At 40.4% G+C, this 22,972-nt stretch overlaps 1 protein-coding gene and 1 pseudogene across 1 annotated transcript; both read right to left on the bottom strand.

Moving 5' to 3' along the window:
* Positions 1 to 576: 576 nt before the first annotated feature.
* Positions 577 to 2,040, bottom strand: LOC122035158 (caffeic acid 3-O-methyltransferase-like). Its single transcript, XM_042594555.1, has 4 exons — positions 1,549 to 2,040; positions 1,160 to 1,470; positions 1,025 to 1,089; positions 577 to 945 (listed from the first exon to the last, which is right to left on the bottom strand). Exons 1-4 carry the CDS (start codon positions 1,965 to 1,967, stop codon positions 649 to 651), a joined length of 1,092 nt encoding a protein of 363 aa, XP_042450489.1. The 5' UTR covers positions 1,968 to 2,040; the 3' UTR covers positions 577 to 648.
* A 2,614-nt stretch (positions 2,041 to 4,654) lies between these two features.
* LOC122033798 overlaps positions 4,655 to 22,972 on the bottom strand; it is a 51,191-nt pseudogene continuing 32,873 nt past the window's right edge.

The following is a 22,972-nucleotide window of genomic DNA, read 5'->3' as shown; positions in this document are numbered from 1 at the left end:
ATAAATTTCGATACTACAGAAGATTTAGAAAATTAAATTGTGGTTTATAATATCGAGAATGCTTTTGTCACGTGAAACAAAGAAATGAGAGGGAAAAGCTTTTTGGATATCTCAATTTTAAAACCACCCTTTGATTTTTTTTATTTTTTATTTTTTAACCTTTAGATAGATTTAAACCTCTAGGAGCTAGAGCTAACGCAGACAAATTCAATTCAGATGTTCTAAATCGTAACACCTGGTCCACTGATCAAAAGTGATTCATAGATGAGATTAAATGAATCTCACTTATATAACAAGTGGGATCCATAAAATCTCACTTATGATCTTCCTATTATACAAGTGAGATTCATAAAATCTCATCTATGAATAAGTTGGTTCATCCTCTGGGTCAAAGAATCCGTGCTAGACAACAGCTTTCAAAAAAGCAAAGCAATTTTATCGACATTTTATCCAGAGCCACATGCGGAAACAGGCAGCTTCATGTCGATCGACTGCAAAACTCCATGAAATTTCTGATCGATTTCAACAGATTTAACACCCAGAAAGTGGGATAGATCTGCGAGCTCATATTCAACAGATCATGAAAAACACCCACAAAGTTTATTGATCTGGATCAAGAAATCGACACATAAGAAGACGTGGGTCAATCTATTTGATGAATTCCATGACACAAGAGTCGGCAAACACCGGAGAAAGATTGAAGCCGCGGAAGCCGGCGGCCACCGCCAGAGCCCTGAACTCCTCCTCAGTTCTCTCTTTCCCGCCCACGTTGCACGCCATCATGCACAGGTCCAACTGGAGAATGGCTTTCGACTTTGCGCTCGAGTCCGGCACCGCCGGAACGACGACCTCCACCACGATCACCTTGCCTTTCTCCGGCAACGATTTCCAGCAGTTCTTCAGCAGTTTCACGCACAGCTCGTCGCTCCAGTCATGGAGAATCACCTGCAGGACGACTTGTTATTCAGGGCAAATTGAATCGACAACATGGTAGCTAATTGTTGTGTGTTTTAAGCTTTAGAACCTTGAGGAAAATGGCGTCGCCGGCGGGAACTGATTCGAACATGTCTCCGCCACGGTGCTCGACTCCTGCGGTACAATGGATCGCCGTGATTAATTACTACTTTTGTCGATGTGTGTGAGTAATTAGTATTGGGACCTGGCAACGGCGGAGCGCCGGCAATGATGTGAGGGAGGTCGAAGTTGATGCCCTTGATGTGGGGGTGGAAGCAGGTGATCATGTGGATGTTGCCGCCGATGTTTCCGCCGACGTCGACGAGAACTCCGACGCCGTCGAAGCCGTTGTATTTGGGTAGGAGATGCTTAAAGACGAAGGAGGAGGCGGATTTCATCGCGTCGTTGAACACCTTGTTGAACCGCGGATCGCCGGCTTGGTACTCGAACAACGTCATGCCGTACGCCGCCAGCACAGGGTGGCCGCCGTTCAGGATCGCCTCCTTCAAGCCGTGCCTGTTTCGATTCGCCGTCAAAAATAATCGTTTGCTATATTTCGCGAAAGAAATTGAACAGAGGGATCAGTTTTAGCACCAAATGTTTATCACGACTTTATCTTGATGCATCAAGATTAGATTGCCCAGGGATCCGCCGCCGCCGGCATTGTCAGTGAGGTACTTGCAGATGGGAGCCGGGGAGTACTTCCGGCGGCCGCCTTCGGCGGCGGCGCAGCGGACGATGTCGTTGGCGGCGAGCAAGCGGAGAATTCTGTCAATCATGTCGGGGGCCGAGGGGTTTTGCGTGGGCAGGCGGGCAGCGATCTCGTCGGGACCCAGTGCCGAGGCGGGGCCGGCGTCGACGAGCATCTGGAGGAGGCCGAGCTCGATGGCGGTCTTGAGGACCATGGGGAGGACAACGCCGGTGGTGAGTTGGCGGGCGCGAACGCACGCTTCATCGTCCTCCTCCGGCGTAAGTTGAAACGCAGAGGCGGCCGCGGCGGCGTTGGAACCCATGGCAAAGACAGAAGATCACCGGAATCGCAAAATCCGGGGAGATGTGGAGCAGAATACACGGCGTTGATTTCGACCGTCTTTATAAATTCGGTTCGAATTTTTTTTATAGCATTAATTTAATGCAGTTCAGATCTTGTCCGTGCATTCCATTTCTGGTCCACTGGTCCCTATGTAATGCCGTTTTATCCAGTGAATTCATCTAAAAAATTAAAAAAATTCCTCTAAACTAAACTAAGTGGATATTTGAATTAAAAATATATATATATTAAAAAGTAAATGGTGCTAGACCGCTAATGAACCGCATGTTTGGATTACTGTGTCATCTGGAGGCCGTGCCGAGTACTCGGCGCTTGATAGTCAGGTCATCCGCTCATCGCAATGGCCTCCGAATGACCTCTATCACTTGTCATTTGTCCTGATTCAAATTATAATATAGGTAGAAAGTTTAATCCAGAGGGATTTCAACTAATTGCGACCAAATCAAAATATGATCATGATCCGATCTCAACTACATTGTAAAATATTCTGTAGTTCATAAAAAATGGACCAGATAATCCTATCTCGTGGGGATCGAGCTCAGATCGTTCACTGTGCATGTGATTGAGTGGTTGGTTAGACACGTAGATGGTTACTGGCCTCCACCAAATCTGAAAGAAAGATAAGAATGACGGACAACCCTCATACGTAAAAGGTCAAAAGTCATGAAAACACTAAAATATTTGTTCTAATTTGGAATACAAATAGGTACTTACTATTTTAAAATATCACTAAACTAATACTCAAATCTTGCTATTTTTATTATTTAAATATTTTTAAATATTAAATTATTTCTATCTATGTATTATTCTTAATAGAAATTTTAACTATATTTGTTCCAATTTGGAATACAAATAGGTACCTACTATTTTAAAATATCACTGAACTAATATTCAAATCTTGCTATTTTTATTATTTAAATATTTTTAAATATTAAATTATTTCTATCTATGTATTATTCTTAATATAAATTTTAACTTACAAGTGTAGTGATGGTTCAAATATAATAAACTAAATTTTGATTTTTTTTTCTTTTTAATTTTGACCGAGATACTAGATGAATCCAGCCGCCTAAAGTAGAGACTTTTTTTTTTTGGTTTATTTTTTTTTACTCTAAGGTTAAGCTAATTAGAGAGGTTGCATTATAGTATTCAAATTAAAAAAAATAAAATGAAAAAAATTTAAAGTCTCATGGGGATATATAGTATTTAAGATGTGTAATTTTTAATTTTTATTTTTTTTAAACTTTGAGTATAAGATTATATTATATATATACTAGCGATCGTGCATACGCGTTGCGTATAGAAAGAGATACAAGGGAAAAATTTTAACTTATAGAATGCCCCTACTTTTTTTTCGTGGGATAAGATTTTAATGCCCTTACTTTTTTTTGTGGGTAAGACTTTAATATTTTTATAATTTTATACACATGAGGTGGAAGTGTAGGAAGAGATCTGAGGAAAGAAAAATTGACTTACAGAAAATAGTTTAAATTTTTAAGTATTGCCCTTATTTTTCTTTTTTGGGATAAGACTCTAATATTTTTATAATTTTATACACCTGAGGTGGAACAAAAGCTATACGTGTAATGGACGACTCTCCTTCATACAAAAAAAAATCGAGAAAAACATGCTTTCTAATATTGTTGGTTCAAGGTATTTATAAAAAAAAATTTCCTCGTAGTGTTGTCAATTCTAACACGTGAGACTAAAGAGAACTGTAGATTTTTAATGATTAATTAGAAAAAATTCTCAATAATATGCTTAATTAGAAAAATTCTCAATAATATGTCGTAGCTAAGTCTCGAACTCTAGATCCCTAATTGATTAATGAAAAAAATTCTCAATAATACGCCCAGCTGAGTCTCGAATTCTAAATCCATGATTAATACGTTTGTGGAAATTACTAATAAACCGTAAAATTATTTAAGGTGTGAATAGAAAAAAAAAGAAAATTTATGTAATTTCATTTTAGGTTTTACTAAAGTTAGTTAGTAAAGGGGGGAGATTTTTAATAAAATAATAAGATATATATATATATATATATAGAGTTTTGATCTCCTGCGCGCTCGCACAGTGCGCGACTGTGCGCGCGCACAGGAGAACGGTCAGTTTTTTTTTTATTTTTTTGATTTTTTTAATATTTTAAATTTAAAAAATCAATTAAAAATTTAACATTTCCTTATATAAATTTTTAATACCTTAATATATCCCCTTAACATATTACAATACTCAATAAAAGCTTAAATAAAAGCTATTTTAATTTTTTTTTAAAACCAAACACTATAACCTAATTGAAAAGCCTAAACCCCAAAGGTAAAATCTAAAAAAAAAATAACTTTAACACTATACCCAAAGCCTGAACCCTAAAAATAAAATTTTTAAAAAATTTTTTAATTATTTTTTTTAATTCAAAAATTAAAAAAAAAAATAAAAAACAAATTAAAATCACTGATATCCTGCGCGCGCGCACAGTCGCGCACTGTGCGGCGCGCAGGATATCAAAACCGTATATATATATATATATATATATATATATATATATATATATATATATATATATATATATATATATATATATACAGAAATGATCTCCTGCGGTTTGATTCCTGCGGTTTGGTGCGGCAGGAAGGAGTTGGTTGTCCACGTCAGCTAAGTTAAAAAAATTATAAGGAGTAACATTAAGCAACGGCGATTGCCGCCGCTGAGCTCCTTCGGCATGGTCACCACCTGCAGCATGTTCGGCCTCTTGGAGGGAAAGTCATCCACGCACTTCAACGTGATCTCCAAGAACCTCTCCATCTCCTCCGCCGCCACCTCCCTGCCGCCCATCAGCAGCAATTTCCCGTCGAACAACTCCCGCCCTTTCCCCTCCCTCACCTTCATCTTCACCCACCCCACTAAGTTGGTGTCCCCGAAGTCCTCTTTGTCGGTGGGCCGTCGCCTGATGAGCAGCTTGAGCAGGACGACCCCGAAGGAGTAGACGCCCCCCTTGGCCGTGCAGCGGAAGCTCTGGTAGTACTCCGGCGAAGCGTAACCCGGTGTGCCAGCGAGCGTGTTGACGCTGAGGTTGGTGTCGAGGGCGCTGATGAGCCGGGCCATGCCAAAGTCGTAGGCGCGCGCCTCCATCTGCGCATCCAGCAGCACATTGCTGGACTTCATGTCGTGGTGGATGATGTTGGGGATGCAGTTGTGGTGGAGGAAGCAGAGGCCCTGGCTGCGCCGCGGACGATCTGCTTTCGCGCCGCCTAGCTGAGGGCGAGTCCGGCAACCTTGTCGGTGGGCGTTGAGTGGAGCATGTCCTCGAGGCTGCCGTGGTGCATGAACTCGTAGACGAGGAGCCGCTCCTCCCCCACCCTGCAGTATCCTAGCAGCGGCACCAGGTACTTCTGCTTAATCTTGCCCAACGTCTCCATCTCCGCCATGAACTCGCGGTCGCCCTGGTAGCTCAGGTGGATCAGCTTCTTGATCGCCACGCATGACCCATCCTTGAGCGTCGCCTCGAACACCTGCAACAACCAGAGCCAAAATTTAGGGTAGAAAGTTCCACTCAATGGAAATTTTCTGTTATGCACCTCGCCGAAGCTTCCGCAGCCGATTAAGCTAGCGGCCGAGAAGCTGTTGGTGGCCTCAATGAGTTGCGAGAACTTGAGCTTGTGGAGCTGCCGCTGGAAAGTGGCCACGTTGATGCTCAGAGGCTCCTTCTCTTTCTCGATCTTCCACTTCGTGGCGGCGTGCGCCGCTTGTAGGCTGTTCAGCATATTGCCTCCTCCACCGCGCCCGCATCGCGATCGCCCACACGATCAGCACACACAGCGATGCCACCGACACCAGCACGTCCAGAACCACGCTGTTCGCCCAGGCCGCCGCTGCCGGTGGCCCCCTCTCCTTCCCCTGTTCCCTCAGCGGCGCCGTGATCGGTAGGTTCCCCAGCGCCGACTGGCACGGTGGCAGCGGCAGGCCGCAGAGTCCTGGGTTGTTCGCGTACTGGCTTGCCGATAGGTTGTTGTCCGAAAGGTCTATCTGCCCCTCCTACCCCTTTCAAAGCTTGCGTTTTTTTAACTTAGCTGACGTGGACATCCAACTCCTTCCTACCGCACCAAACTGCAAGAATCAAACCGCAGGAGATCATTTCTGTATATATATATATACACGGCGTATTATTAAGATTTTTTCTTATTAATTAATTAGAAATCTAGAATTCTTTTTAATCTCACACCTTAAAATTGACAATACTATGAGCAGGGTGTAAGTACCGTATTATAATTTTGATATGATAACTAAATCAAGTTAGACCATATTTTGTGTCGAACATTAGTGCTAGATGGTAGGTGGTGATGTCTCTCTTATTGAATTGGGTAGTAAACTAGTAATTAGTTCAATTTTTTTAAGAAGTCTGGGAATGAGGTGTTAACCTTTCTTCAGTGATCCATGTGTTATTAATTTCAAAAGTGCTTCAAAATGAATTAGATATCTATGAGTGCTTTTGTTCAGCAATATCATTATATTATTTGATGATCTATAATGTTTTTAATTTAATAAGAAGGTTGTGCTATGGATGGGAGCCCTAGAATTGAAAATGTTGGTAAGCAACTTATAGGCAAAGCAATAGGTAAAGAAGAAGATTCGAATATCTCCTAATAGGACAACAAATCATCAATATTAGAAGCTAGGTTGATATTAAAATTAGAGGTAAACTTTGATCGGGCAAGCCAAGTGAATCCAACCCTCAAAAACTAGTAGCACCATCCAAACCTTTTATTGTCCCAGATTGGGTCACAAGTTGATGCACGGTTTGAAATTGGAGTACTCTAAATTTTGATTCTTGTTAGACATTCAGAGCTTTGAAAACTCAGAGGAGAGGTAAAGAAGAAATTCACAAATTTAATGTTCTGTGTTAAGCAAGAGAAAAAACAGAGGGATTTTTTTATTACGATATTAAGTATAAAACCAAGTTCATAATGGCCATATCTAGAAGGATACATTTATTACCTAAAGGGGTGTTTGATAATGAAAAGCAGTGTGGAGAATCTAAAGAGTAGGAATGTAAATGAGTCAAGTCACTTGTGAATTATTTGGGTCTCGATTGGAAAAAAAAAATATTCCAGTTCATTTGATTAAGTTAATGAGCCGAGCTCGAGCAAAAAACATTATCGAGTCGAGATCGAGTTTAACAATATTTGGTTTGTGAGATATATATTACACAGATTATAAATATTATATATTAATGAGTAAGCTCGTTTAACTTTTAAAGGAATCATTTTTGAACTAAACTCGTTTAATTTTTAAATGAACCATTTTCAAACCGAACTCTAACTAAGCTTGTTTAACATTTAAACAAGCTAATTTCGAATTGAGCTCGAGCTATTCACGAATTATTTAATTTCATTACGAGTTAAGATTGAGCTCAAGCTTAAGAATTAAAGTTCGAATTAAACTCGATCCCAACTCGAGCTTAGGTATACCGAACTGAGCTCGAGCTTGTTACTATTTGACTTAGCTCGGTTTGATTACACCCCTACTAAGAGATTCTATGTTGGTAAGTTATTAGGTGTCATAGCCCATGTATTGATATTAAAACCAATGTGACCTGATGTTAATGCCAATGTGACTTTGAATCGTTCAAAGCATTTGTTTATAAAAAAATCTTATTTAAAATGATACGGATATAGGTGAATGACTCAGGAGAAATTAAGAGGGGAAGGGGGGACATTTTTATCTTTTCACCGTGTAGGGCTTTAAGGAGGAGGAGGCACTATTGAAAAGGGGTTTTCCTTCGTGTTTCACCTCCGCCGCCAAGGAGGTGGCCGACTTCCTCCCTCACGCTCCTCTCCTCACCGACGCCTACCGCTGCTCCCCTTCTTCCTCCCGTCATCATCTCCGCCAAGGGAGCTTCAAGGACCTCTCCTTCTCTCACACTCCCCCGTAAGACGCTGCTTGATAGCTCACATCGCCGCCTCCCTCGTCGTGAAGCCACTGCTATCGCTTGCCAGTCGATGCCTCATTTACTCCCTTGCCTCTGACCTCAGTCGATTCTCCTCTCCCCGACCTCCTCCCTCGCAGCCTTGGCATTATCTCAGGCGCCACTGTCTCGTGGCCCTTCTCACCACCACCGACTACCCCTCACTGTCGTCGCCTCTGCCGTATGAGAGCGCTGCCCCTTTCCTCCATCGCGCCAAACTCTCCTCCTCATGCCATCACCGCCGCCGGGAGCATACCGTCAGAGCATCGTCTCCGGCTTTGACCGCCTTTGAGGCCAGCTGCCCCTTTCCTTCCTCTTCATGTTGCTTTCGTGGCCGACGTTGCCTCTGCTGTCACACACCGTGGGCCAGCACTGCCCCGTCGCTCTTCTCCTTTCCAACGCTACATCTCTCCCTCACACACGTTGGCAGCCTATACGCCTTCTCACCCTAGTCGATCGACTGCCTCCGACGGCTGAGGTCGCTCACATCTGGTCGACACCACCCACAGCCGGGCAACACTGTCTGTTATTTATATATTCGTTGGATCTACCTCGAGCATCAGTGTCACGCCCCGAGGGAGTCTCTGTCCGAAGAAATTTCAGCAGCATCTCCCCTGTATGGGTGACAATCTGAGGCAAATCTACATACAAAATATACATCAGCCACAAGCGACTGGAATATACACACAACCACGCAGTTTATATCATCAGCCCACTCGGGTGGAACAAAATAAACAACCACGCAGTTATATATATATTTAACAGCCTACTCAGCTGTACTAAAACCAAAAACACAGCGGAAAAGGACAACACATACAACCCAAAACTAAAACTGCTAGCCGGCTAGGCTTACACAACACAACAATATAACATCTCCAGAAACAAAATCGGAATACAACACTAATTACACCAATTATAAATACCGAAATAAAAATGCACAAAAACGTAGACATGTCTTCGGATGTGATGTGGGGACCGACAGCCAGGATACTCCAAGCGTCTCCATAAACAACCTAGTACCTGAAAAAGATAGTGTCCACGGGGGTGAGTTCAACAACTCAGCAGATACCTAGTTGACATGTATAGTAAACTATAACAAATAGTAATAACTATGGAGTACAGTCTCCTGATCAAAAGAAAGTAATGCATAATAGAAAAGGGCTGAAGAGTACTGTACTCACCAGGGCCACCTATCAGAATAATCAGGTCGTCAGACCGGAAGTGTCATAAATCCTGTATGCATGTCAAACATATGCATCCATCCAAATGCAGCATATAAGTGCAGCAATCACAAGCAGTAAATGCATATATGCGTATGATGCCAATGATGCGTTCTGGTCACCCCTGACGCCAGTCAGTCATTTCACACACAATAGTGAGGCCGAGTGGGTAGGGCTGTGACAATCGTGCACTCTGTCGTCACTACTCCTGATAAGTGACCGAGTGGACGGGATGCTGTCGGAGTACTCCTATCCTCTTACCCCAAATCATAAATGGGGGAGCTCAATGCTCTAATCTCCCGGTACACGATGACGGGGAGGTATCTCTGCCGGCTACCACGCTGAGTCACCTGACCAACGGAGCCAAACAGAGTCCACCGTCTGCCGGCTACCACGCTGCTACACTAAATGCCAGTGGAGCCAAACAGAGCGAAACTGTCTGCCGGCTACCATGCTGAGTCACCTGACCAACGGAGCCAAACAGTAGAACCGCCACACACCTGCCTGATATACCACTAATCCATGAGTGGTGGTGTGTGCAGTACATATAACTGGCGATGTGCTCAACCATAGTAGAGCCGACAATCGCGCAGCATGCAATCATGATGCATGACACTAAGCATAGCAATAAGCTGATCAGCATAACCATATCCATATATATAAAATGAGTACCGTAATATCAATGGTCAAATACGAAGATCTAAAGTACACAGGTCAGATAGGATATCAAAAACCTAGGTCCTGAACATAACAAGCATGGTATGTCACTACCTCTCTGAGCATATATATATATATATAATCATGTGGGCACTAGCATAAAATGCATATCAGGTGAGCAAACAAACATGTAACAGGTATCCGGTAGTGACGTACCGGAACAAGGACGAACATAATTATTACTAATGGTTATAACCTACTAAGCATATCAACAAGACATTATCTAAAAGATAAGTCAAGGTACCCGCCTCCGATAAGAGGATCGTATTCGGTCCAATCCGATGTCAAGATGCTCGTCTCGCGTCAAAGTCCTGTGTCACCAATATATATACATTTTTATTTAGCTACAACTCAAACGAATAGCTAAATAAAAATCCTTAAGAACAATTTAGGGAAAAACCCTAATCGATATAAACATTAACCCTAATTAAATCATCCATGAATCCTTTAATCTTTCCAAGACACTCCACATTTTATAATCAATTCAATGATTATATCGTTCATAAACTCTTCTATTAATCACAATGTCAATTTAATTAACAATTCATCATAACAAATCATGATACTAATCCCATAATCCTATAATTGATCATGTGACCTTCTACATCAATCAACACCAAATGATCATAATGAATCCACTCCAAAACTTACCCAAACTCAAGTAGGTGGCTGGTAACTCACAATTAAAGGAATCCATGACCAGAAATAGGTTGCTCAAATCTGTGGATCGTCCTCAAGAAAGATGGCCGGAGCTACAAAAAGGGTCAACCAAGACAATTAACACAATCTTCCATTCAGAAATCAGAATCTAGATCTCTACAACCCAAATCAAAATGCCTTACCACCATCTCCTATCGGTAGATACCAATCTGACAAAGCCCAATCGAATGTGACTGTCGAGACAAGTGAAGAAGGAACCAATGGTAGCTAGCACAGTGGAAACCGCTCGGGTGAAGAAGGCAATGCGATCCAGGGATCGGTAGTGAATCTAAGCTAGAGCACAGAGATGGTGTAGCATCATCCCAATCAAGCGATGACACTAAGCATGAATTCGAGGAAGAGGAGGTGCTAGGGCTGAGGGCTCGACGCTGGCAACGGGTGCTCGGAATGCATCTACGTCGGTGATCTACGCTGAGATCCTTTGATGGTGCGGCCGCAACTCACGAAGAGGGAGAGGCTCGGCAGTGGCACTACTGTGGTGCTAGGGCACAGGGGAGGGTCGGCCACTGGGATCTCCCCGGCGAGTGGTGACGGCGTCAGCAAGGCATAGTGTTGGCGGCCGGTGGCTCGACTAGGCAGCGAAGCAAAGATTAGGGCACCGAGAAGGAAGAGGGAGAGGAAAGGTGAAGCTCAGCCGCCGGCTCTATGGTCCCTGGTGTCGTCGGCGTCGGCAGAGGAGAGGGAGGAACCGGCGATTTGCGGCGCCGGTTAGGGCTCGCGTGAGGGAAAGAGAAGAAAGCTGGGCACGCGCTGGTTTGTGGGGGGAAAGGAAAATGGCGTGTAGGGAGAAAGAAAAAGGAAATAGAAAAATGAATAAATAAATTCAACTTTTCCTCTCACTTAAATGGGGTAGCCTAAACAGGCTTTCCCCGGGCCCCATTTTTATCCCCGTAAACTCGTCCATACGGTCTCCGAAAAATTCCAGAAAAATTTCTAAAAATTCCGAAAAATTCCCTCACCATTATTCGTCATTTTTCAATATTTTACAATCTGGGTACCATGTGTTGGAGCAGTTAGCACTAATGATCTAACTCAGGTTTTGATGATTGACAAAGTAGGTTAAGTTAGTTTCATTGTGATCTAACACTTTGACCAAGTGTGCAGGAAAAACACAACTAGGTCGACGGGATGACCTGATAGCTGGCATAAAGCCCAGACAGGTCGACGGGCTGATCGGATGTCTGACACAAAGTCCAGACAGGTCGACGAGCTGACCGGATGTCTGGCACGAACTCTAGCTAGGTCGACGGGCTGACCTGATAGCTGGCACGAAGTCCAGATGGGTCGACGGACTGACCAGACATCTGGCAGGTAAGTTAAGATAAGTTACTGGAGGGGAGTGACTGTGAGGATGCGTTTCCGGGAAGGGAACTTAGGCGCCTATCCAACTTAGAACCATTTCGGAACTCTAAGTTGAAATCTTGACTAGATTCTGGTCTCGGTGAGATGAAATCTAATTAATACTCTGTTTGATTATTATAAATTGTGCTAAGCTTTGTTTTGTAGGGTATATTTGTCTCGGACTAACATTTTCTTGCAGGGAGTTGAAGCTGCTGGAAAATAGGGTCCAAGCGCCGGGAAGGGATCCGACGCCCGGGGGTCTAAGCGCCCGGGGGGTCTAAGCGCTTGGGCGCCCGGAATGCAAATGTTATCACCTTATCACTTCGCCACATGGAGAACTCTGGTTGGCCGGGCTATGTCACACTCCAGGCGTCATAGGGATCCGAGCGCCCAGAGCCTCCTATATAAGGAGGGTGAGACCTGGAGCAAAGAACAACTCACTACAATGTCTTCCAACGCTTGCCTTGTTGTGTTGTGCTCCTGTGACGCTGCGAAGCATCTCCGACAAAGTGCTGATTTTTCTTTTTCTTTTTATTGTCGGTATTGTTGGGACCGAAATGTAGCTAGGGGGGTGAATAGCTCGTCGCGTGCTCGTGGTCAGCGTTGCTTGTTTCTTCAAAGATGTGCAGCGGAAATATACAAGAAACAACACACACAACGCTAACAAGTAGATTTACTTGGTATCTACCTCCAAAGGCGGTGACTAATCCAAGGATCCACACACTCACGCACCCTCCACTAATAAAACACTCCTTTTAGGTAACTACCGAGGGCGGAGAAACCCTACAAGACTCAATACAAGAAGAAGGAAAAGGGAACAAAAGTATAAGTAAAGCTTACAATGAATACAAGAAACCCTAATCCTAGCTTTCTTCTTCTTGCTTTTGATCCGCCTCTTGACTTGGAAGAGCCTCTAAGAACCTTCAAGAACTGGCGATCTAGAGCTTAGAGAGAGCGTTGGAGTTGATATTGAGGATCTGGATTGAACAGTGCAAAGTCTCGGAAGCTCTTGCAGAAGGAATCGAATGCCTGCAGCTAAATACGATGCCAACGGTCGGATCCCGATCGATTGGATTGCTCCCAATCGATCGGGGAGGTTTTGGATCGATTGGCTGATCGATCCAGAGCGCCTCTGTGCTCTCAAGAATCGCCTGGATCGATCGGCTGATCGATCCAGGGCTTATCGCGCAACATCGCCATCTCCCAATAGATCCACTGATCGATTGGGAGCTCTGGATCGATCGGCTGATCGATCCAGAGGCGTTCTGTGCGCTCTGCGACTTGCCCACTCGAGGCTTGTCATGGGGACCTTCCCAATCAATCGGTCGATCGATTGGGCATCAGCCAATCGATCGGCTGATCGATCCGGACATTGGTTTTTGCCCAAAACCAAGTCCCAAGCCCCCAAACCAACATCCCGTCAATCCATGACCTGTTGGTTCATCATACCTAGCATCCGGTCACCCTTGACCTGCTAGGACTCCCTCACCAAGTGTCCGGTCAATTCCTTTGACCCACTTGGACTTTTCTCCTTGTGCCAAGTATCCGGTCAATCCCTTTGACCTACTTGGACTTTCCTCCTCGTGCCAAGTATCTGGTCAATCCCTTTAACCTACTTGGACTTTCACCAGATGTCTGGTCAACCTTGACCCATCTGGATTTCCCCGTGTCTGGCTTTACTCACCAGGACTTCCCTTCTGCCTAGTTTCACTCTCTAGGACTTTTCTTCTGCCTGGCTTCACTCACCAGGTCTTTCCTTCTGCCTAGCTTCACTCACTAGGTCTTTTACCTGGCTCCACTCACTAGGATTTTCTTCTGCCTAGCTTCACTCACTAGGTCTTTTACCTGGCTTCACTCACCAGGATTTTCCTCACTGCCTAGCTTCACTCGCTAGGACTTTCCATCTGCCTGACTTCACTCACCAGGACTTTCCATCTGTCTGGCTTTACTCACCAGGACTTTCACCTAGCTTCACTCATCAGGATTTTCCTCACAGCCTAGCTTCACTCACTAGGACTTTCCATCTGCCTGACTTCACTCACCAGGACTTTCCATCTGCCTAGCTTCACTCACCAGGACTTTCACCTAGCTTCACTCACCAGAATTTTCATACTGCCTAGCATCATTCACTAGGAATTTCACCTGGCTTCACTCACCAGGATTTTCATACTGCCTAGCTTCACTCACTAGGACTTTCACCTGGCTTCACTCACTAGGATTTTCTTACTGCCTGGCTTCACTCACTAGGACTTTCACCTGCCTTCACTCACCAGGATTTCCTTCTACCTAACATCCCAATTAGGACTTCCCAGTCAAGTATCTGGTCAACCTTGACCTACTTGACTCTTCTTCAACCAACATGATCAGACCCTGATCAGAGGGGAATTGCACCAAACAATCTCCCCAAATGAACAACTGCACCTGCACTTGTCTATATCATCAAAGTCTTGTATTATCAAACATCAAACCCAAACCAAGACTCAAGCTTGGTCAACCAGGTCAACCTTGACCTGAGGGATATTGCACCAACAATCTCCCCCTTTTTGATGTTTGACAATACCTCATTTAAGTTAGGCTAATTCCCATAGCCTCAACTGTTAGGATGTATACTAAAAGCCTAGCTTTTGGTATAAACATTTATCTAGAAATAAGAATCACATTGGTCAAATGTCTACATTTATGATAAATGTGGTTGTTCAATTAATTTATATTGTAAATAACATGGTGTGTGGTGTCACACATAGAGGATCATGTTATCAGTACCTTATAAATTATAAACAGTAGCTCACGACCAAGATGGAAAGGAATAAACCATTGGAAGGTCGTAGTGTAATTAGGTATTAGTTTATCTTAACTATATAATTACACTAGTACACGTATCGAGTAGGACCATTAGAGGTCGTTTCTTTTATACTGACTTTATAAAGGAACAAAGACCTCAGTTATTATGGAAGTGTGTGCTCTTAATCCTAATATAATAACAAGCACATATATTTGATATTTATTTTTTTAATTTATCAATGGGTGAGATTTAGTTCGATAAATCAATAAGCCCGATAAGTTGGGAAATGATATCACTTATAGTGTGTGATGTTGATTATAGAAGGAAGTTGTGTCCTAGTGATCTAGGTTGATAATGTCCCCAAGAGGAGCTCATAAGGATTGTCAAGTTAAACCCTACAGGTGGACTTAGTCCGACATGACGATAAGGTTGAGTGATACTACTTTTGGACTAAGATATTAATTAAGTGAGTTGTCAGTAACTCATTTAATTAGTGGACATTCGACATCTTAAACACAGGGAGACTAACACACTCATAATAAGAAGGAGCCCAAAATGTAATTTGGGATTGATGCGGTAGTTCAATAATAGTTCTTTAGTGGAATGAATTATTATTGATGAAATTAAGTTGTGTGTTCGGGGCGAACACGGGAAGCTTAATTTCATCGGGAGACCAAAACCAATTCCTCCTCTTGGTCCCTATCGTAGCCTCTTGTATATAGAGATTTATACCCACCACATACCCACCTTCTTACCCATCCAATGGGGCCGGCCAAGCTCGCTTGGAACCCAAGCTAGGGCCGGCAAAGACCAAATGGATGAACCAAGTTGGTGGCCGGCCAAAACTTGGGTCCCAAGCTTAGGTGGTTGGCCACTAAAATATTAAAAAGGTTTTTTATTAAAATTATTTCTTATGTGGTTATCATTATTTTAAAAGAGAGTTTAAAAATTAAAAATTTCCTTTTATAGGTTTCTACAAAAGATTAAGAGAAGAGATTAATCTCTTTCCTTATTTGTAGATTAAAAGGATGGTTTTAATTTTTGTCAAAAACTTTCCTTATTTGTAAATCATCTACATGTTTAAAAGAGAGTTTAAAATTTGAAATCTTTCCTTATTTGTTGATTAAAAGGTGGATTTTAAATTTTAAGAAAACTTTCCTTTTTAACCATGTTCATGATTTAGAAGAGAGTTTAAAAATTAATTATTCTCTTTTATAAGTTTCTACAAGAGATTAAGAAAAGATTTGATATCTTTCCTTATTTGTAGATTAAAAGAGATTTTAATTTTTAGAGATAACTTTCTTTTTATCCACATGTTTAAAAGAAAATTTTTAATTTATAAAATTTCCTTTTTATTAACCAATCATGAAGGGATTAAAATTATTGGAGAAATTTTTATAAATTTCCGGAAACAAATTAGGAAGTTTTAATTCTTGTTTTAATTAAAACTTTCCTTGATTTGGGGCTTGAGGTGGCCGACCATTGTAATTAAGAAAAGAAAATTATTTTTAATTAAATAATTTTTCTTTTTCATGGCAAAAGAATTAAGGAAGTTTTTTATTAAATTTCCTTATTTGCCAAGACCAAGGATTATAAAAGAGGGGGTAGAGGAGGCTTCATGGCTAACGACTTTATTCTATTTTCTCCCTCTTTTCTTCCTTGGTGTGGCCGACCCTTCTCCTTTTCTCTCTTCCTCTCGTGTGGCCAAAATCCTTTATCTCTTGGATCTTGGAGGAGGTGGCCGGATCTAGCTTGAGAAGAAGGAGAGAAAGCTTGCATCCCTTGGAGCTTGGTTGGTGAAAAAAAGTTCTTCATCCTTTAGAAGATATGCTTGGCCGAAACTTGAAGGAAGGTAGAAGAAGGTGCCTTGGTGGTTCTCATCTCGGAAGATCATTGCCCACACAATGTCCGAGGTTAAAAGAGGAATACGGTAGAAGATCAAGAGGTCATTAAAAGTTCACAAAGAAAGGTATAACTAGTAATTATTTTCCGCATCATACTAGTTTTATTTCTTTGTAAAAATACCAAATACAAGAGGCATGTGATTCTAGTTTTCGAATTAGTTTTCGATGTTGTGTTCTTTTGTTTTCTTTTCGAACTTGTGCTTCGATTGTTCTTTTTGGTTAACCTAGAGTTATTTAAGGAAATTAAATATTAGCTTTCCTTAAAAGGCTTTGTCTAGGTGGTGGTGGTTGTTCCCATATCTAAGAAGGCCATGTGCCTCGTCATGCAGTCCTGAAAGCCAATTTTAGAAATTAATATTTAATGGAATTAATAACCTAGGTGATTTGGATCAAACGTGTTAAGTTCCGCAGGAGATCCAAGTCTAAACCTAAAAGAACAAATAAGTTAAACTTAGGATCAAACGTGTAAAGTTCCGCAGGCGATCCAAGTTTAATTTAAAAGAACACGTGGTAGCTAGGAAAAGGTTCAGACCTTTGTACAAAAAATTTTGTATAGTGGAACCGTTAGGCTTTCCGAGTAGCATCCAACAATTGGTATCAGAGCTAGGGTTTTGCCTCTGTGTATTTGGTATTAGTTTAATTATGCACATGTCATACATAATTTTGGCAGGATAATAGTAGGATGTGTTAACTTTGTGGATGCAGGATCCAACTATTATGGCTTATAGTTATTATGTGTGTGATTGGACCCTTGGACATGTCAAGGGCATTTATTGTGTGTGCATGATTGTATTATAAAATACAGCAGGAGCTGTATTTAGTTTTATTAGGATTTTATTTTTAATCTAGATACATGTACATTCCTTCGAGGAATATAGGATCGAAAAATGTAAAATTCTATTTATGTCGTGGATCGAATCTTGCAAGGCGTGGAACCTTTTGAGGACCAGAGGTGCAGCGGAACAAGAAGCAAGATGGATGCGACAACTAGACCCGGTGGCGGTGGCCAAAGATGGCAGCAGGTAGGGTTGGCGACACACGGAGGACAGCAATAGATAAAAGCCATAATAGTTGAAAATTAGTTTTTCTATTTATTGTTTTTTATGCTGTGTTGTGTGTGCTTGTTATTATGCATGCTAAGTAGGCTAGCATAGTCAAAATTTTTCACTTTAAATAACTAAGTGGGAGAGAGATTTATTTTTAAAATAAATTCCACGGTCTCCATTGCTGGTTTATAAGTGATGCAACAAGCTTGCGCGTTGGCTCTGAGTGCCTTCCTCCATATCGGATGAGCTTGTTTGCGGATCACTAGCTTAAACTTCCATTTTGGATGACTATAGGAAGTTAATTAAGAGCGTGTGATCTTCCCCATCGGAAGGGGCACAATCTTATTAATTGACTTAGTGTCAAGTAATGGTATACACTTAGGCACGTCTAATAGTATCCTCCCCATCGGAGTCACTGCTATTATTTGTGTGACCGAAGAAAACCAACTATTAATTTGTCAAATAAATAGGTTGACAAGATAATAAAATTAAAAACTCCTCTTACAAATGTTTGATTTTTTATACGTCCACACTATCGTGGCATACAAAATTCACGATATTTGAGGTAATTTTATTTTGTTATAAAGATTTATTGACAAGATAATTAATGGGTAAAACCCTCCTCTTACAAATGTTTAAATTTTGTATACGTCCACACTATCGTGGCATGCAAAATTCACGGTGTTTGAGGTGTTGGTGAATTTAAATAATATTGTTTGAGGAATCAATGTTATTTTAAATTCAAAAAGTTTTGACCAAATATTTGATCAAAGACAAATCAACTATTAATTTTATTCGTCATAAAGTAAAGTTGACGAGATAATAAAATTAATGGATAAAATCTCCTCTTTGATTTTGTATACGTCCACACTATCGTGACATACAAAATTCATGGGGATTTTAAAGAATTGATCTTGACCAAATATTTTTGTGATTCTTAGGATTTAAAATGTTTGACAATTCCCTAGTTGTTATACTATAGAAAAGACTTTGTAGTCCCAATTGTAATGATTGGAAATAGGACTTGGACATTAAGGTAGACTGTCTTCTTAGAACTTAGAACAATATAAGTGTATTTAATTCATTAGTTGAAACATGTTTAGTGGTGTTATCTACCAGAATCTGGAGTGTAGATACAGATGTCATTAATCATGTCCGCAATTCATTGCAGGGTTCCAGGAAACCCGACAACTAAATGAAAATAAAAACACCGTCCATATGGGCACTGCTGTAAAAGTGGCAGCTGTTGTAGTGGGAGATGTTTATCCTTTGATAAGAATAAAACATGGATTTTAAGTAATTGTCTTTACGTACCAAGTTTAGAAAGAACTAGTTTTTAGTTTCTAAACTATTCTTAATATTCTGCCTCTTTTAAAAGGAGGGAAGTTATCTGTTCTGGTACGTTGGTTGACAATTTATAAATCCAATAACTCTCATGATGCAACAAATAGAATTTAGTAACACATCTTCTAACTTTAAGAGAAAGCAACCTTCGGAAATGAACCAATTATATCTTTGGCATCTAAGGCTAGGTTATATTAACTTGAGTAGGATTCATTGGTAGCTGATGAACTTTTGGGTTCATTGGTAGTGGAAATCTTTCCAACCTGCGAGTCTTACTTAGAAGGAAAAATAACCGAGAAGCTTTTAAGTATAAGGGGTATGGAGCCAAAGATACATTGGAATTGGTTCATTCAGATTTTTGCGATCCTATGACTATCCAGACAAGAGCTAGTATCGAATATTTCATCTATTTTATAGACAACTATTCAAGATACAAATACATTTACTTAATGTGCCGCAAGACTAAGTGATTTGATTAGTTCAAAGAGTACAAGGCTAATGCGGAGAAACGTTAAAGTAAAAGTATCAAGTCACTATGGTAAGATCGTAGTGGCAAGTACCTCTTGGGACAATTTAGGAGTCACTTATCAAAAGTAGAGATTCAATCCCAACTAACTGCACCTGGTACACCCCAACAGAATGATGTAGTAGAAAGAAAGATATAGGACTCTTATGGAAATAATTAGATTGATGATGAGTTATTCAGAAAATTACCAAGTTCGTTTTAAGGATATACTCTGGAAAAGAAAGTGAACATAGTACCTTCCAAAGTAAGAACTCTCTACTCATATAGAATTGCTGAATAGGCGTAAGCCAATTTTGAAGCATATTCGGATTCGGGTAGTCCAGCACATATGCTGAAGAGAGACAATGATAAGTTGGATAGGAATTCACTTGTTTATGGGTTATCCTAGAGAAACAAAAGTAGGTTTATAATCTTAAAAATCGGAAGGTCATTGTTAGCATCAATGACTGATTTTTAGAAAAGAACTATATAATGAACCATAAGCCCATAAGTACATTTGTTCTTAATAAAAGACATGTCTAATCTAGTATTGGAGTGTATACTTAAAAGTTTAGCTTTTCTACACATTTATTTTGAAATAAAGAATCACATTGGTCAAATGTTTACATTTATTTGTTAAATGTAATTGTTCAATTAATTTATATAGTAGATAACATGAAATGTGGAGTCACACTTAGAAGATCATGTTGTCGGTTCTCTATAAATTATAAACAGTTGCTCACGACTAAGATGGAAAGGAACAAACCATCAGAATAGACGTAGTGTAATTAAGTATTAGTTTATCTTGACTAATAAATTACACTGATACACTTTAAGTGTATTGAGTACGATCATTTAGGTAAGTTCTTTTTGTACTGACTTAGTAAAAGAACTAGACCTTAGTTATTATAGAAGTGTGTGCTCTTAATCCTAATATAATAACAAGCATGTATATTTAATATTTATTTCTTTGACTTATCAAAGGGTGAGGTTTAGCTCGATAAATCAATATGCCCGATAAGTTGGGAAATGATATTACTTATAGTATGTGTTGTTGATTATAGAAGGAATCTATGTCCTAGTTATCTAGGTTGAGAATGTCCCCAAGAGGAGCTCATAAGGATTGTCATGTTAAACCCTGCAGGTGGACCTAGTCCAACATGACAATAAAGTTGAGTGGTACTACTCTTGGAGCTAGATATTAATTAAATGAGTTGTCAGTAACTCACTTAATTAGTGGACATTCGTAATCTTAAACACAGGGAGACTAACACACTCATGATAAGAAGGAGCCCATAATGTAATTTGGGATTGGTGCGATAGTGCGGTAATAACTCTCTAGTGGAATGAGTTATTATCGATGAACTTGAGTTGTGTGTTCGGGGCGAGCACGGGATACTCAAGCTCATCGGAAGGCCAAAACCAATTTCTCCTCTAGGTCCCTATTGTAGCCTCAATAAAGCCTCAAGTCCATACAAAGAAAAGCCTATCTTGGTGTCCAAGAAGGGGTCGGTTCATTGCTTGGTGACCAAGCAATGGCCGGCCACATATTCTCTAGAAGTGGTCGGCCCATGCCTTGGGCAAAGGGGCCGGCCATGATATTTAAATTAGGAAGGTTGTTTTTGAATTTTTAAATTTCCACAGATATTTACAATTTGTAAAAAGAGAGATTTTAAAAATGTATAAAATTTTCCTAATTTAAATTAGGACACAAGGTTTTAAAAGAGAGTTGTAAAATTTATAAAACTTTTTTTTAAAAAGAAATATTATTAGAGATGTTTTAAATTTTAAAACTTGGTTTTAAATTTTAAAACTTTCCTTTTAATATCCACATTAGAAAAAAAAAGAGTTTGTAAAATTTTATTAGAAGTTTTCTTCTTTTAAAATTTTATAAAAAAATTTTTCTTTCCCTTTTAATAAGTGGCCGGCCACCTTGCTTGGTGCCCAAGCAAGGGGCCGGTCAAATAATTAAACATCAACAAATAGTTGTTTAATTAATAAATCAATCTAGGATTGATTAATTAAAAGGAAAGAAAAAGAAAAAATTAAAAGGAAATAGGAATGAGTCTAATTTTTATAAAACTCTTTCCATAATTTTCCGTTGGGAAACTAATATAAAAAGGGCGGAAGGGGAGGCCTTGAAAAACATATCAATTGATATTGTGTTGTTGGAGATCATCAAGTGGTCGGCCCCTCTCCTTCACTTCCCTTTGCTCTCTTTTGCTCCTTTGTGGTGGTGGTGGCCGAATTCTAGAGAAGGAGGAGAAGCTCTCCGGGTGGTGTTCGTCTTGGAGGATCGTCGCCCACACGACGTCCAAGAGGAGGCGAGGGGTATGGCAGAAGTTCTCGAGGTTTTTAGCATACAAGGAAGAGGTACAACTAGTATTTAATTTCCACATCATACTAGTTAATTTTTCTTTGTATAAATATCAAATACAAGAGGCATTCGATTCTTGTTTTTCGAATTTAATTTCGATGTTGTGTTCTTTTTCTTTTTTCCTTGTGATTTGATTGTTCCTTTTGGTTAACCTAGAGTTATATAAGGAAATTAAATATTAACTTTCCTTAAAAGGCTCTGTCTAGTCGGTGGTGGTTGCTCCCATATCCAAGAAGGCTAAGTGCCTCACCATGCAGTACTGGAAGCCAATTTTAGAAACTAATATTTAATTGAATTTATAACCTAGGTGATTTGGATCAAACGTGTTAAGTTCCACAGGAGATCCAAATCTAAACCTAAAGGAACATATAAGTTAAACTTGGAATCAAACGTGTTAAGTTTCGCAGGAGATACAAGTTTAACTTAAAAGAACACATGGTAGCTAGGAAAGGTTCAGATCACGTATAAAATTTTTGTACAGTGGAGCCATTGGGTTTTCTGAGTAGCAACCAACAATTGGTATCAAAGCTAGGGTTTTACCTCTGTGTATTTGGTATTAGTTTAATTATGCACATGTCATACATAATTTAGGCAGGTTAATAGTAGGATGTGCTAACTTTGTGGATGCAGGATCCATCTATTATGGCTTATAGTTATTATGTGTGTGATTGGACCCTTGGACATGTCAAGGGCATTTATTATGTATGCATGATTGTATTATAAAATACATCAGGAGCTGTATTTAGTTTTATTAGGATTTTACTTTTTGATCTAGATACATGTACATTCCTTTTATGGAATATAGGATCGATGGATGTAAATTTTATTTTATGTTCGATCTAGTTTACATGTACATTCCTTCGAGGAATATAGGATTGAAAAATGTAAAATTCTATTTATGTCGCAGATCGAATCTTGCAAGGCGTGGAACCTTTTGAGGATCAGAGTGGCGCAGCGGAACAAGGAGCAAGATGGATGCGACAACTAGACCCGGTGGCGGTGGCCAAAGATGGCAGCAGCTAGGGATGACGACACACGGAGGACAACAATAG

The sequence above is a fragment of the Zingiber officinale genome, chromosome 11B (assembly GCF_018446385.1).
Source record: "Zingiber officinale cultivar Zhangliang chromosome 11B, Zo_v1.1, whole genome shotgun sequence".
In the NCBI taxonomy this organism is placed as follows: domain Eukaryota; kingdom Viridiplantae; phylum Streptophyta; class Magnoliopsida; order Zingiberales; family Zingiberaceae; genus Zingiber; species Zingiber officinale.
Note: the sequence above shows the minus strand (reverse complement) of the source record. Positions and strands in the feature narration are given on the sequence as shown.